At 39.9% G+C, this 14,577-nt stretch overlaps 1 protein-coding gene across 1 annotated transcript; it reads right to left on the bottom strand.

Annotated features, from left to right (window-relative positions):
- Nucleotides 1-3,567: 3,567 nt before the first annotated feature.
- On the bottom strand, nt 3,568-12,700 carry ESM1 (endothelial cell specific molecule 1). Its single transcript, XM_061393536.1, has 3 exons — nt 12,023-12,700; nt 8,884-9,036; nt 3,568-5,102 (listed from the first exon to the last, which is right to left on the bottom strand). Exons 1-3 carry the CDS (start codon nt 12,321-12,323, stop codon nt 5,002-5,004), a joined length of 555 nt encoding a protein of 184 aa, XP_061249520.1. The 5' UTR covers nt 12,324-12,700; the 3' UTR covers nt 3,568-5,001.
- Between the last annotated feature and the right edge of the window lie 1,877 nt (nt 12,701-14,577).

Below are 14,577 nucleotides of genomic sequence, written 5' to 3'. Positions count from 1 at the left end.
AGGTTGTCACAGAGCACCAGTTTGAGCTCCCTGAGTTATGCAGCAAATTCCCACTGGCTACCTATTTTCCACATGGCAATGGATACATTTCCATACTACTCTCTCAATTCATAGCTCTCTCTCCCTCCCGCACTGTGTCTACAAATCTGTTCTCTTTGTCTGATACACATTCAATTTTGAGAACCACTGCTCTACAACATATACACTCTAAACTCTAGCCTTAATTTAATGACTAATGTTAACTGATTAATAATCAGAAATAATCAATTCACCCTCTAAATATCTGTGTGATATTGAACATCTATGGATTCTTCTCTCCTAGGAAGCTCAGGATAAACGGAAGGGATAATGTGTAGGATGGAAACAACAGTCTTCCCAAATTGCCTCTCGCAGAAAATAATGCTCCAGTCTGGCTACCAAGTGATGTTCCCAGTGCCTGGGGGAGACAAACTCCCTGTCTCTGTTGCCCTGGGAAACCCTATTTGTCATACTCACTGACTCTAACATATGCCCCTGTTTTTTCAATCCCGAAAGGCAGAATAAGTTTGCCATCAGGGAAACAGAGGAGCTGGCAGATGAAAGGAAATGAGAAGCCATCTACTCCCTCAGTAGCTGTGGCTCTGCTGGAGGCAGAAGGCCCATCACCTGCTTCATTCATTCCTCCAACTCTTCCATCTACTCATCCGCCTTTCTTCCCATTTATCCTTCCACCCTCCTGTCTACCCATCCACCCTTTCACTCATCCTAGAAATATTTGTTATGTGGAATATGTGCCAGCTTGGTTTCTCTTCAAAATCAAATGAGGTTGGGCCTCATTGGAGATCACTGAGCCATGGCATTTTCTTTTGCTTCTGGGGTGACTCCCAAGATAGCCTATTGGGATGGAGGAAGAAAATCTCAGAATTTCTATTTATATGTATCTCTTATCCTTTAAAAATTTTTTAGTTTGAGTGTACATTTTATGGCTTCCCTGGTGGCTCAGATGATAAAGCATCTGCCTGCTATGCGGAAGACCAGGGTTTGATCCCTGGGTCAGGAAGATCCCTTGGTGCCGGGAGCCAGCGTGAGGAACTCCGCCTGTGGCAAAGGTCATGAGGAAGGAGGCTCGGCATACGCAAAGGCGGGATGGAACCTCAGGAGTCCCCCTGGAAATTCTCGAGCATCTACCCCCAAAACCAGAATCTGCCTACTTTACTGCTTTGTGCTCTCACCTACACCTCTGACTTTACGGGGGGCTGTCCCCCACCACCTCTCTGAAAAAGAGTTAACTTACAGCTCCAGTAAATAAAGTTCCTGGGCACGACAAGAGTGTCTCAACCTACAAACTCCTTTGGAAGTCCTCTAGCCTGCCTGAATAGGTTCTTCCAGCCACATGTGATTGTTCAGAGCCTCCCAACTGTGAGAGGCATGAGATGTTCTAAACTGTCTAAATACAGATTCCTTTGAGCAGTTAAAAGATTGATTAGAAATTGTATTGGTGAAGGGTTTTTCACTTGTTGGGCCAATGTTTGCTGCTGAAGTTTCCATATCCCTTACCTACTGAGTCCCTGGCAGTGTATTGATTAATATAATTGGTGTATAGGAATGTAAGTAGTAGCTTTAATGTTTGTAACCTTGGACCCTTGAGTTAATTCTTTTTCTTGTTATAGCCCACCACACCTTTGCCCTATAGGAATGCAACTTTATCTAATGCTTTTGGAGGGTGGTACCTGACTTTAGAATAATCACCTTTAGAGAAAAATAAGTTTTCTGAAGAAAGGATCTTAAAATGTTAACAGTCCTCTTGGCCAGAAGATGATGTAATTCACCTAAACTTTTGCATATGGTAAGTTTGCAGGAAGAAAGCCTGGCTTACTGCTAACTCTACCCCTTTCCCCATTATCCTCTATGCACAACTTAAGGTATTAAAAACTACTTTGGAAAATAAAGTGCAGGCCTCGTTCACTGAAACTTGGTCTCCCCATGTCATTTTTTCTCTCACCTTCTGGCTGAATATCCATCTGGGGCGTGGAGGCTCGTCAAGGCTACTAATTTTGCCTGGGCTTCTAAGATCTGACTGGGGAGGCCTTAGTGTCTCCTCTCCTCAGGAGAACAGGAGGATGCCTGCGGCCTACGTAGGTGACGCAAATTCCTTATTTTGGAATTTTATTAGCTTTCCACGTAAACCAAGTTATTCAGCCTCTTTTCTCCACTGAATTTTCTCACTGAGCTATCCTTATTTAACCACTCTTTATATCTTTAATTCTATTGTATCCTGATTGCCGAAGCCGTCTCCCCTTCGAAATCCCTGACTCCTCCGGGGCTGGACCCCAGTATCTTGGAGAAGGAAATGGCAACCCACTCCAGTATTCTTGCCTGGAAAATTCCATGGATGGAGGAGCCTGGTAGGCTACAGTCCATGGGGTTGCAAAGAGTTGGACACGAATGAGCAGTTATATACATTTTATAATGAACATAATGCACTAATACCATACTATGTATACATAAAATATATACATAGTTTATACATAGTTTTGAGCAGTTTTGCATGCTCAAAAACTGCAGTAAAAATATGCAAAATCCAAAGATTTAGGAGACCACTGCTATGAAGAATAAAGTCAGAAGATGACAGAGCAATTTAAGATAGACAGGTACTAGTGTTTGGAATGAAGAAAGCAAAAAGTACTCAGTAGCATGAAGCTGGGTAGCTGGAAAACATGCCTGCAACTAAGACTGGATCAACCCACCTCTGTTTGTGTCTGTGGTCACATATGTGGTTGCTGCAGACTCAGGAGCAGAGGCAAGCCCTGCCCTAGTCTAGCTCGTATTCCACCATTCACTATCCCAAAGGGGCAACTGAACTGTGTCCTGGCCTTCAGTTCAAGACGGCAGATCTTTAAGTAACCTTACCCCTTGAAAGCATATTCTGAAACTTCACTGCACATTGATGAAAGTAAAGGTTTTTGATGCTTTCTGCTTTGCTTAATAATAATATTTATACCTTATATTAATGTAACATTATCTCATTCACATCCAGTTTCTCCCCTCTTTAAAAAAAGAATTAATTTATGCAAACTCAATATTTTTCCTAATGCAAACATAGTTTTTTCAGCACTGTATCAATTCACTTAAAATGTTTCTGTAATTTCCATATAAGACTGAATGAACTTATACTATTCTTTTTTAATTTTATTGAAGTGCAGCTGATTTATACAATGTTGGGTTTAATACTATCCTTGATTTTGATATTCTCAAGCTTCAAAGCTGTATGTTACTCTACTCTTTTATAGGCACTGACGTGTTTGTCTTTGCCTAACTGAAATGCTTGTAACCACTGTCAAACACCAATAGAAGTGTTTTCTTGTTTGTTTTTTGTTTTTTCTCGGTGAAATGTGTTAATATACAAGGACCAACTCTTTTAGGAAGCTGTAAGAAGACAAAGGAAAAATTTTTGACAGAAGATGCTTATCTGTAGGAGAAAATTTACATGAGAAGCCTGTCCTTTAATGTGCATTAATGAGTTATTATTCATTGAATGAATCGTTTAAATATTTTAATGATCAATGAAGTCATGAATGGACTCAGGAGTGACTGTCTTGTTTTTTTTTATTGATCAATCGTAAACTTGTCTTTTTAAAAGAAATCCAAACAGCTTATTCAGCTTACATTAAAAGACCCTCCCACACACACATTCACAACTCTGTAGGCAAACTTCGAGAATAAAATACAGGCAAATAGTGAAATAATCTTAAATAATTCTTCACTCCAAATAAAATTCTTCTGCAAATATTTCCTAACAAAATCTAGTACAACAGTCCTGTTTGTGCTAAGATCCTTCCAAGGGTACTCATAATTCCACTTATCACCCAAGTTTAAAGAAAAAAATACATTAAAATGAACTATATTTTAAAGTTGACATTTCCTGCTAAAATTGACTCTTTTCCAAACTTAATAAAAAGCATTTTCTACTTTAAATTTAAAGCTCATCTAAATCATTGCACTTACTTTTAAATAAATTCCCTCATGTGTTTCGACATTTTATAAATCCATGGGGACTAAATTTTTCCAGGTTTCTCTTATACTTACTGTTAATATTACTATAATTATTGATAACAAATTTACCATGCCTTGGATGTTTGAAAAGCTTAGAGAATTATACTTTTATTCTAACCATTTTAAACAACGATATTATGCTTATTTTCTCAAGAGAGTGATAAACATGGGTATGGAGGATGACTTGTACTAACAAGTGTTTAAAATATATATATAAATATTTACCTTCACACTTCTCCTAAGTGGGCAAAATACTTCCTTACTCTCAATCAGAGGTGGCATTCTTTAAAACCATTTATGGAGTGTGTATTTGCCCTGTACCCAAGAACCATCCCTCAGACGCAGTAAACTGGGAACTACATTAGCCATCCTTTGAAACCTGCCTCAGTTCAAGGCTGCTGCTCAAAGTCCCACAAGCTTCAAAAGTCCCACTTCCTTCAGGGATTGTTTTGTTTTGACTTTTTCCAAAGTGAAAAAAAAAAAATAAAAGCACAAGTAAGTTCTACTGAAGCTACCAAAGGAAGACCTAAATATCATACCCTCCCAGCCTGCACCCCCACCTTCTCTTGCTCTTAATTCTCTCCAGCCCATATCTGGACATTAATGTACATCGAGTCAGAGAGCCATAGACTGGCTGTGGTCTTCAGCTTTGGCTAGCCTTCTCTTTGGCTGATTTCCCTCCAAGTTAAGGTTATCCAAATTGCATCTTTAGTTCTTCACTACGACTAAAAACACATATTTAACAAATCTATATGCATTCAAATATTTAACAAATATCTAAAAGAGTTCAGTCATATGCATTTTATCGATTGTTAGTAGCCTACTTTTTTTTTGTGGACCCACCCTAAATCACACTTGGTCTCCAAAAATCATATGTCCATATGCTATAATACAGAGAATTCCTAAAATGTTGGCTGTGTGTTGAATGATTGTTAAAACAGGGTCTTCTCTCAGAAATCCCACCCAGGATCAGCGTGGATTTAACCACTTCATTACAGGAGATGGGGCATCATTCTCCTTCACAAGTTCTTCTCTCACAGCATTGCCGTCTCCAGATGCCACGTCATGCTCTGGAATTAGAAGGAATACAAATCATGTCCAAATGTTTATAACTCCAAGATTAAGTAAAATTTTGTCTTATTTTTGTATTATAACACATTTACAGTGAAATCTATAATAGATTTGAAAAGTCTATTCCATGTTCACCTACCCTCTACCAATTAGCATTTCCTTGAATTAAACATCTTTGCTCACTTGATGTCACCTGACATTATTCCATACATTTATTTGTCTTTTTTTCCCCCTTGTATTATCTCACTGTACCACTAGAATATCAGCTCTATGACGGCAGGGACTTGTTTTGTTCACTGTTGCAACAGTCCTTGGAACATGGTAGGCACTTAATACTTACCAAATGAGTCAACGGTGTTAAGTATAGATCTCTAAGTAAGATTCTTCACTATCTAATATGGAAGAGGAATTAGCGTACCGATGTGGCTCTAGAATGCAGAAAGCATACCAAAGGGCCTTTTATAAACGTTTATAGCAATAGTCCTTGCTCTACCTAACAAGTTTCTAATATTTAGAATTTTTTAAATGTTTCTGCTTCTAAGAGTAGTGAAGTGTGTTTGCGTCTGCAGTGTACATTCTGAAATTGAATGCTATTAGGAGGTTAGGATGGTCCAGTAGATAAATGCATGTAAATTCACTACCCCCTACAAAAAAAAAAAAAAAGATGCTTGTGAATTTCCAGTCTTGGAAAGTCGGAGAGCTAATTACTAAACAATAAAAACAGCAATGACAAACGAAGACGAGAAACCAGGAAGCCCACTTGCCAAGGATGCTGTGACCAACAGGTAAAAAGTTAGAAAAGACCACTTCATTCAATCAAGGTATAAAAGGCTCCTCCGGAAGTCCCTGTGTTGAGGAACCTTGGCGCCATTTACAAAGACTGGGCCCAAACAGACTTGGGCAGAGATGATGTGAAACTCATGGCAAGGACTGAGGCCCCAACCAAGCCCCGTCCTATAAACAGTAGCACTTAAAGCTCATTAAGTTCCATGTGGAGATGCACAACTGAACAGAAGGGCTCCTGCACATCCTTACCACGAGGTTTTTAGGATATTCTGCACTCCATCCTCAATCTAAGATTTACAAAAGTGAAAGTCATTCAGTTGTGTCCGACTCTTTGAGACCCTATGGACTGTACAGTCCATGGAATTCTCCAGACCAGAATACTGGAGTGGGTAGCTGTTCCCTTCTCCAGGGGATCTTCCCAAACCCAGGGATTGAACCCAAGTCTCCCACATTGCAGGGGGGATTCTTTGCCAGCTAAGCCACCAGGAAGATTTAAGAAGAGGATGCTAATAGTCATCTTTAGTTGCTCCTTTATCAAAGGAAACACCTTAGGTCAGAAAATGCATTTTCCATAAATTTCTAATAAGAATCTTGATATCTAATTGAGTATAGAAATATTTTTTATATAAACCTTAATGTAATTTTCATCCAGCAAAATACAGTTGACCCTTGAACAATGCTGGTATTAGAGGTGCCGACCCCTGAGCAGTGGAAAATCCACCTACCACTATGTCTGCCCCCCAAATAAAGTAACTGGTAAATGACTCACCCAAGGGCAGAAAGCTGAAAGAGTTTCAATAAAAGCAGGACTCCATCCCTAGTTCTTTTGACTCTGTGGACTGTGACCTCTAATTGAAAACAAATGTCCCCCCACACTTAGTTAATTTAAAGATCTGTAAAGCAAAAATATAGGTACTATATCTACTGGGGGTAAAATGTGTGCATAAGTGGACCAAACAGTTCAAATCCATGTTGTTCAAGGGTCCAGAGTATCTTTTTCCGAGGTAACTATACATTGGTCAAGATTTTTGCAGAATCTGCAAGCGAATGAGAGAAAGTGACAAGCTCAAGGGAAAGAGACAGCACACTGGTCCAGAGAAGCAGAAGACGTGCTCCTGTGTGTGCAGCAGGAAGCACTGAGGGGAGAGAAGAGTTCCATCACTGAGGACATTCCAGAGGAGTTCTAGAGCATGGCTCCCAGAAATACACCCCAAAGAGTGACATAGATTCACCAGATTCAATTCTCTCTTGGTGAGAAAGGTCAGGAGCAATCTTAATGAGAGTAGAGGGATTCTGTTAGTAAAGTTGTTCCTTCAGTGTTGTTTGTAGCCTGTGGTTTTAAGAAAGCAAAATAAGACAAAAGAAGCTTCAAGTATTTGAGGCAACTAGCAGTGCTGAAACAATAAGTTTCAAACGTGTGTGCACGCTATGTCGCTTCATTCATGTCTGACTCTTTGCCACCCTTTGGACCATAGCCCACCAGGCTCCTCTGTCCATGAGATTTGTCAGCAGGACTACTGGACTGGGCTACCATTTCCTCCTCCAGGAGAACTTCCCCATGCAGGGACTGAACCCCTGTCTCTTAAGTCTCCTGTATGGGCAGGCAGGTCCTTCATCTGGGAAGCCACTTGGGGAACCTGGCAATTGAACCATTTGAAAAATGTCAGAAGGTAGACTGGAGGTTGCTAGGGGCTGATGAGTGGGGGTAACTACTTGATGGACACTGGTTTTATTTGGAGCTGAGAAAATTTTTCAAAAACTAGATAGAGACTGTGACTTCCTAATGCTGTGAATGTACTAAATGCCACTGAATCATTCATTTAAAAATGGTTAATTTTATGTTAGGTGAATTTCACCTCAATAAAAAATTGTTCAGGACTTAAAACTCAATTTTCTTCCATATTATTTGTCAAAGACTATAGGGACAACTCATAAGTTTTAAAATGTCAATATTGATCTTAATTTCCAGATCAGGTATTCACAAATATATTCATGCAATAGGTGTTTTTTTTTAAGGTTTCACTTTAACGTTTAAGGCCATAGCCACACTTAATAATTCATGTAAAAATACATTTCCCATTTATTTTGAGGTACTTAATTGAACTCACATATAAGAAGGAGGTAAAGCTGAGAAATAAGCACATTTGTCAAATATTTCAAATTTTAATTAATTTGAAGTGTGAAGAACCAGAAACAAGAACTGAAATAAATCTGGATTGTCAACTATTTATATCTAAGGGATAAAAATGTATAGTTTGTGGATACTGGTAGTTGCTGTGGCTACATGTTGCTTTAAATGAGCTACTTCCAATTTAACCATTTATTCTACAAGATAACCAAATATGCACTTACCATCATCTTACAAGCTGTATTTCTCACATTCTAATAACTTGTGTAAGAAAAACATAAGCACTAACAATCAGCATGTGAGTATTATTACATTGTCATTCAAAGGTTTAGAGATGATTCCCAAATTTTAATCATAGATACTGTCTCTTATTCTCTCCAAAATCCACAAAAAGACATGCTTGGAATTATTCCACTTAAATACTTCCATTTGGTTTTTAAAAAGAAATGTTTTATATTTTCTATGTTGGCTCTTAAGCCTTATCCAATAAATTCCTCAGAATACTCTTTCACTGTTAAGTTGGGAGAGAAGTAGCTTTGTCTAGTACACATATAAAACAGATCACCAAAGAATTTAAAGAGCTTTGTATATCTTGGTTATTTTTATTACCTTTTTGGGTAATCAATCATATTTATCCTCACTATACACTGGGTAAACTTTGTGAAAAATTGTACAATCTAAAAATTATTAATGAATCTCTTTGTAACATTGCAGCAAATTTCAACAACCACCTACCTTTCCCGTAAGTAGAATAAAAGAAACAAAATCATTTAAACCAACTTCTTGTTCTACTCATCCATAATTTTTCTTATTCAAACTGAAAATGAGACTATTGTTTCAATGTTTACCTGGGAATCAGTTCTTACCTGTGTGTGATACAAATCTCTGGTTGGTAGCCTTGGCTACTGAATATTGGAAGAAGGGAAACTTCAGGCATTTGCCGGTCACCCTGTTGCATATGCCAGACTGACAGCTGCAAATCTGTTTGCATTCCATCCCGAAGGTGCCGAAGGGACAATCTGAGGACAAAGGGAAGCTTGAGAGAGGGCGCTCTTGATGTACACAAGCTTCCAACTTCACAGTCCTTGTGTGCACAGCCTCAGTAATTGAACAAACCTCATGAATCTTGACTATCAGATAAAGCCCAATTATCCGAAACTCCCAAGCTTTGAAAATATGAAATGTGAATCCCACGCTTAAAGTCACAAATGTGAAATCACACACTAAGACCAGATAATGGATTCCTTAGTTGTAGTGCCTTGCTGTGAAGTTTAGCTGAAGACAGATACACATAACCAATATCTCTGAACTGGTTTTAATTCTATCTACTGTCTGCTTAGAAACCAAAAGGCAGGGTCTCACTGGGCTACCTCTGTGACAGCTCAGTGAAGGTAGGCAATTGAAAAGACATGTGTATCAGCTCCTCACAGAGTTTAAAAGATATGATGCTGTCTTTGAATTCTCTGTAGCCACAGGCAATTTACTGTTCTAAATGTCTAGGAAAGGACTTAAACTAACCAGGGGCTAAGAGGGCTGTCATCTCAGCTCTTCATCAAGTGACCAATCCTCAATCTGCTCCAACTCTTATCAACTTCATTATCTATCAAAACGACAGTACAAGCATATTCAACTCCTCCAGATGTTAAGAGGATTCACTAATAAAGTCCTCTGCAGAGCTAAAATACAATATGCTAAATGAGAAGAAAGCTGAGAATATATTCATATACCTACCCAAATCTGGAAGCTTTTAGAGCTTCGATGTTCCCATACTTAGACTAAAACATACTATATTGAGAAAAAGAGAACAAATTCATCATTAAAAATGCATGTTTTTTATGATGTGAACAGCATCTCAATAGAACAGCCAGCCTGAACAGCCAAGCAGAATAGATGCAGAATATTTATTCTCCTGGCACAAGAATGTCCTTGTAAATGTACAATCACACATGGGTGAAGAAACAAATCGTGAGGCATCTAAGTCTTTGGCAATTTAATATTGTCCACAGAATAATCAAGATGAAATACATTTTTAAAGAGATTTATGACTGCTGTACTCTGCATCCTTCAGATTAGAGAAGCACCTGGTTTTAAACACTAGCCTCTCTGCTGAGAAAAAAAGAAGTCCTTAGAAGCGATACTGAAAAAGCCTCTGGCAGAAAAGCACGCAGGATTAGGATATGACTGTGTCTCCAGTGATACTGAAAACTAAAACTTTAGCCAAATTCTCAGTTGTGCTCCTACTGTATCCCCCAATATACTGAATAGTGCTGGGCAGATAGTAGGTGTTCAATAAATATTGCTATATGGGCAAGGCAATGCAAAATATCTGAATATTTAGAAAACATCCAGATACGCAGCTATAGTACACAGTTTTCACAGAGGTGTTCTGTAAAAAAAGTTGAAGGACAAAATTTTGCCTATAGCAAAATACAATGTCTCTATGTAGCTGTTGAGGTTCACACAGCTTCACTATTTCCAGCAGAAAGAAAAATGTTCGTAACCAGACCCGTTTGCAATCTGAAGGATGTCTAAGAGCTATCCTAAACAGCTTTTTAAAATATATCTTATTAACAGCTACCTCGATCATTCAGTGAATATTGGAGTGCTAAAGACTCCAGATGCCTTACAGCCTGTTTCTTTACCCATATGTAATTGGACATTTACAATCACATATACAGAGTCAGTTTTTATGCCAAGAGAAAAAGCAATACATGGCATATACTTGCTATATAGTAAGTATGATTGCGTTAACCACTTCCTCCCTAATTTCCTTATATGAAGTACTCTTTTCTTGGCCGATAAGCCCTGTAATTTACAGAAATCACAGATCCCACTCAGCTGAAAGAAACGTCTGTGAATGTCCACCAAAGAAAATGTTTCCTCAGTATTCTACTTTTCATTGGTTATAAACAAAAATAAACTAAGCAAAAAACTAAAATTCTCCTTAAAGTTCAACCATCTATTTCCTAATCTTTAGTATGTTTTGTGGCTTAAAAGTTAATCAACTTATATTTTTCTAAAAGAATTCATGAGATTAGCTCAATACTGGATGATTATTATTCATAAAAGCTTACAATTGTATTAAACACATTAAGAATTATTTAGAAACTTAGTCCCTTTAATTTTAAAAGCTTCTTTGTACTATAAAACTGATGTATGGAGCTATCACATATTTACTGAACCTTAATAATAATCCTTAAGGAGATCATGAGGTATCCATAGAGTATTTTTAAATCTTCATTTTTTCATTTCTAAACATTTTAAGCTATAGTCACTAAGTTTGAAATAAATTCTGCAAATGTTGAACTACACTGTTTAGCTATAATTTCAACCTAATAAAGTTTTTCTTTAAATCTTTTTCTTTACAGAGTTCCAATTTTTTTCTTTAGGTGCTATTTTTGCTTGTTTTACACTGTTATTTTTCTAGGTTTGTTTGATACTTCAGGGTATCCTCTTCCAAGAACGTGACTCCTTTTGCTAGATGACTTAAGTCATCCTATTTCACAAAGTGCATTAGTGTGCATCAGAAATACTTGATCATGAGAGGTGCCCTCAACCCTCTTAAGATCAAAGAATAACTAAATCCCAGGGCTAGCCACCACTCCAAGAGGTTATCCAGTGCAGACCTCTGTAATCACTGCCTGTAGAAGAGAGACCACCTACTCCAGCCATAACAGATTACCTGTCAAATTTCTAAAGTCTTCCAGAAAAGGAAGCAACACAATTTTCCATTGCAACTTAAAAAAAAAAAAAAAAAATCTCTTAAACATCATGAGTGAAACGCTGTATTTCTTTCTGGGCTTCCTTGCATGCAGGGTTCAGCCGCAATCTGCAAAGTTATCTTTCTCTCTCCCTATGACAGCACCTGTGGGGGGAACCTGGTCCCTAAACCCACCTGCATTTTCCCTCTTTGCATTAGAAGGAAAGACTCCTCTCTTCCCACGCTGGCTAAAAGCCTGCAGGGTGCCCTAGGCAAGGGGCAAGAAGCAAGGGGTCGCTCTTTACCTTTGCAGATACCAAACTCGTCACCAAAATCATCCTCCTCATTGTAAAACTGACACCTCAGCCCGGGGCCACACTTCACGCCATCCATGCCCGAGACTGTGCGGTAGCAGGTTTCTCCGAGCCCCGCGGCGCACACCCGGCAGCAGCCACAGTCGTCTAGCACTGTCCTCTTACAGCGGGAGCTGCTTTTGCACTGGCTACTGTCACAGCGCTCGGGGCAATCCACCGCGTACTTGCGGCTCCAGACCGCCGCCAGGTGCGCGGGGACCAGCAGCGTGGCCAGCAGCAGGAGGCGCTTCATGTTTCCCGCGGCTCGGGCTCCGCTTCCCGCGGCGGGGTCTCTGCTGGCGGGAAGCCGCCGTACAAAGTGGTAGCTGAGCGTCTGCCTACACGATTATGAGTTTTATACACTGGGTTGCCCGCATGCTTCCCCGTCATCAATTTCCTCAACCCAGCAGCAGCGCTGTCCTCCTGCCAGGCTCTTGTTTTAGTTTATGAAATCCAGGATGAAGGCTGGATTAACACGCTGCTGCCATCCAGGAATTGAAAAGCCTGAGCTGATGTCATCTGTTATGTTTAGATGGTTGTTTTGCATGAGGACTGAAAAACTCGCTCACATCCGTCTCAAGGGCTCAAGGACGTCTGTGAAGGGGGAATAAAGAAGGTTGCACACCCTCCTCCAGGACAGGAATTGTTCTGACACCGGCACATCAGTTGAGGTGTTGCTTTGTCTCAGAGCCTCTGCAGTCAGGAGGAAAATTATATCGATGTGAATCATCGATGTGAACCGAAGACGCTCCTTTTTAAATAAATAAATAAGCATTTGGTATTTCCCTTCAATAAATAGCTATGAGATCATTTGGAAGAAAGGGTTATAGTGTGCCTTTTCAATACTGAGAAGAAAGAAAATATTTTGAAAGGGATTTTTTTTTAAAGACACTCTCTTCCTTCCTCCCACCCCTCTTCAAATGTTTTTTCTAAAACAGCTCATATGACATATATCTAAGTTCATCATGGATGTAGCTGTATTTTCTAGTGAAACGTGGAACTGCCGCAGAGAATTTCCTTTCAGATCAATACAAAAACCACAAGAGGTAAGACGCTGCTGGCACTGCTTCTGGTTTACTCAATTCTGGAAAAACTTACCAGCTGGACTTCTCCTGAGTCAAGACTCACTGGGGAGAAGGCTCATCCATCACCAAGTCTGCTTGTCCAATGACTGAGCCCACTCGGAGCCCTTCCCCTCACCTCCTGGCATTGATCAGAATCCTCACTAAAAACCACCAAACAAGGCAGCCAGCCCAAGGAAATAAATGAGCCAGCAGGCAAATTGGAATGTGGTCCAGGGAGGCAAGTCACAGAAAAGGGAAAACATAACCCATCAGGGAACAAGGTCTACATGCTATGGAGGGTCACAGTGCTTAGATCCCTCCAGGAAAGATCAAGTAGTCCTCTTAGTACATTAACTGGATCAAGGCCTCATTAAGCAAGGTTTGTGGGACAGGAAAAAACAAAGTGAAAGAGGAGAGAGGAGAGTTCTTGCACCAGCTATGTGTTGGATTCTAAGCGGCATCCACCTATCGAAATAGACAAAATCCCACTGTCATCTAGTAAATATACCAATAAGGTTGACAGCTCTCGATTTGTCACCATGTAGTGATAGGCAAGCCACAGGGCTCCTCTCAGCCTCTGCCTCCCTTTTGAGAATTGACGGTATGAATCCAGCTGATCGCTTAAGCTTTTGTCCCTTATAGAAGATAAGGCAGAATTCATTGGATGCAACTTGATGATCAGCTTTCGAAAGTGCAGCTTTAGAAGGATGTAGGAGAAGGCAATGGCACCCCACTCCAGTACTCTTGCCTGGAAAATCCCATGGACGGAGGAGCCTGATGGGCTGCAGTCCATGGGGTCGCTAAGAGTCGGACACGACTGAACGACTTCACTTTCACTTTTCACTTTCACGCATTGGAGAAGGAAATGGCAACCCACTCCAGTGTTCTTGCCTGGAGAATCCCAGGGATGGGGGAGCCTGGTGGGCTGCCGTCTCTGGGGTCGCACAGAGTTGGACACGACTGAAGCGACTTAGCAGCAGCAGCAGCAGCAGGGGACAGAAGGTGCAGGGAACTGAGAACACGGGAAATGAAAGCATGTGACTCAGCTTCCAAATTTCCCAAATTTTTCATGACAATCCAGTTTCAAATATTCTACCTTAATCTCCTAGAACAAAACATAGACTTGGCAAATGGCACACTGATTAATTGTTTTCAATAGTGGGTAACATCCATTGAGTGCATGGTCTGTGCCAAACACTGTTCTGAAGCATTTTACATGTATTAATTCACTTGATCCTCACCACAACGCTATGAACTAGGTACCATTTTCATGCCCATTTTATGAGTGAGGAATCTGAGTCAGAAAGACACTGAATAATTTGTCCAAGATCCCTGTAATGTCAGAGGTTGAACTTGAACCATGTCAGTCTAATGTCAAACTCACATTGCCAATTACAACATGATCATGCTTCCATGGCCGATGGTCTGATGGCCTTGTTCACA

The sequence above is a fragment of the Bos javanicus genome, chromosome 20, assembly GCF_032452875.1.
Source record: "Bos javanicus breed banteng chromosome 20, ARS-OSU_banteng_1.0, whole genome shotgun sequence".
NCBI classification, from domain to species: domain Eukaryota; kingdom Metazoa; phylum Chordata; class Mammalia; order Artiodactyla; family Bovidae; genus Bos; species Bos javanicus.
Note: the sequence above shows the minus strand (reverse complement) of the source record. Positions and strands in the feature narration are given on the sequence as shown.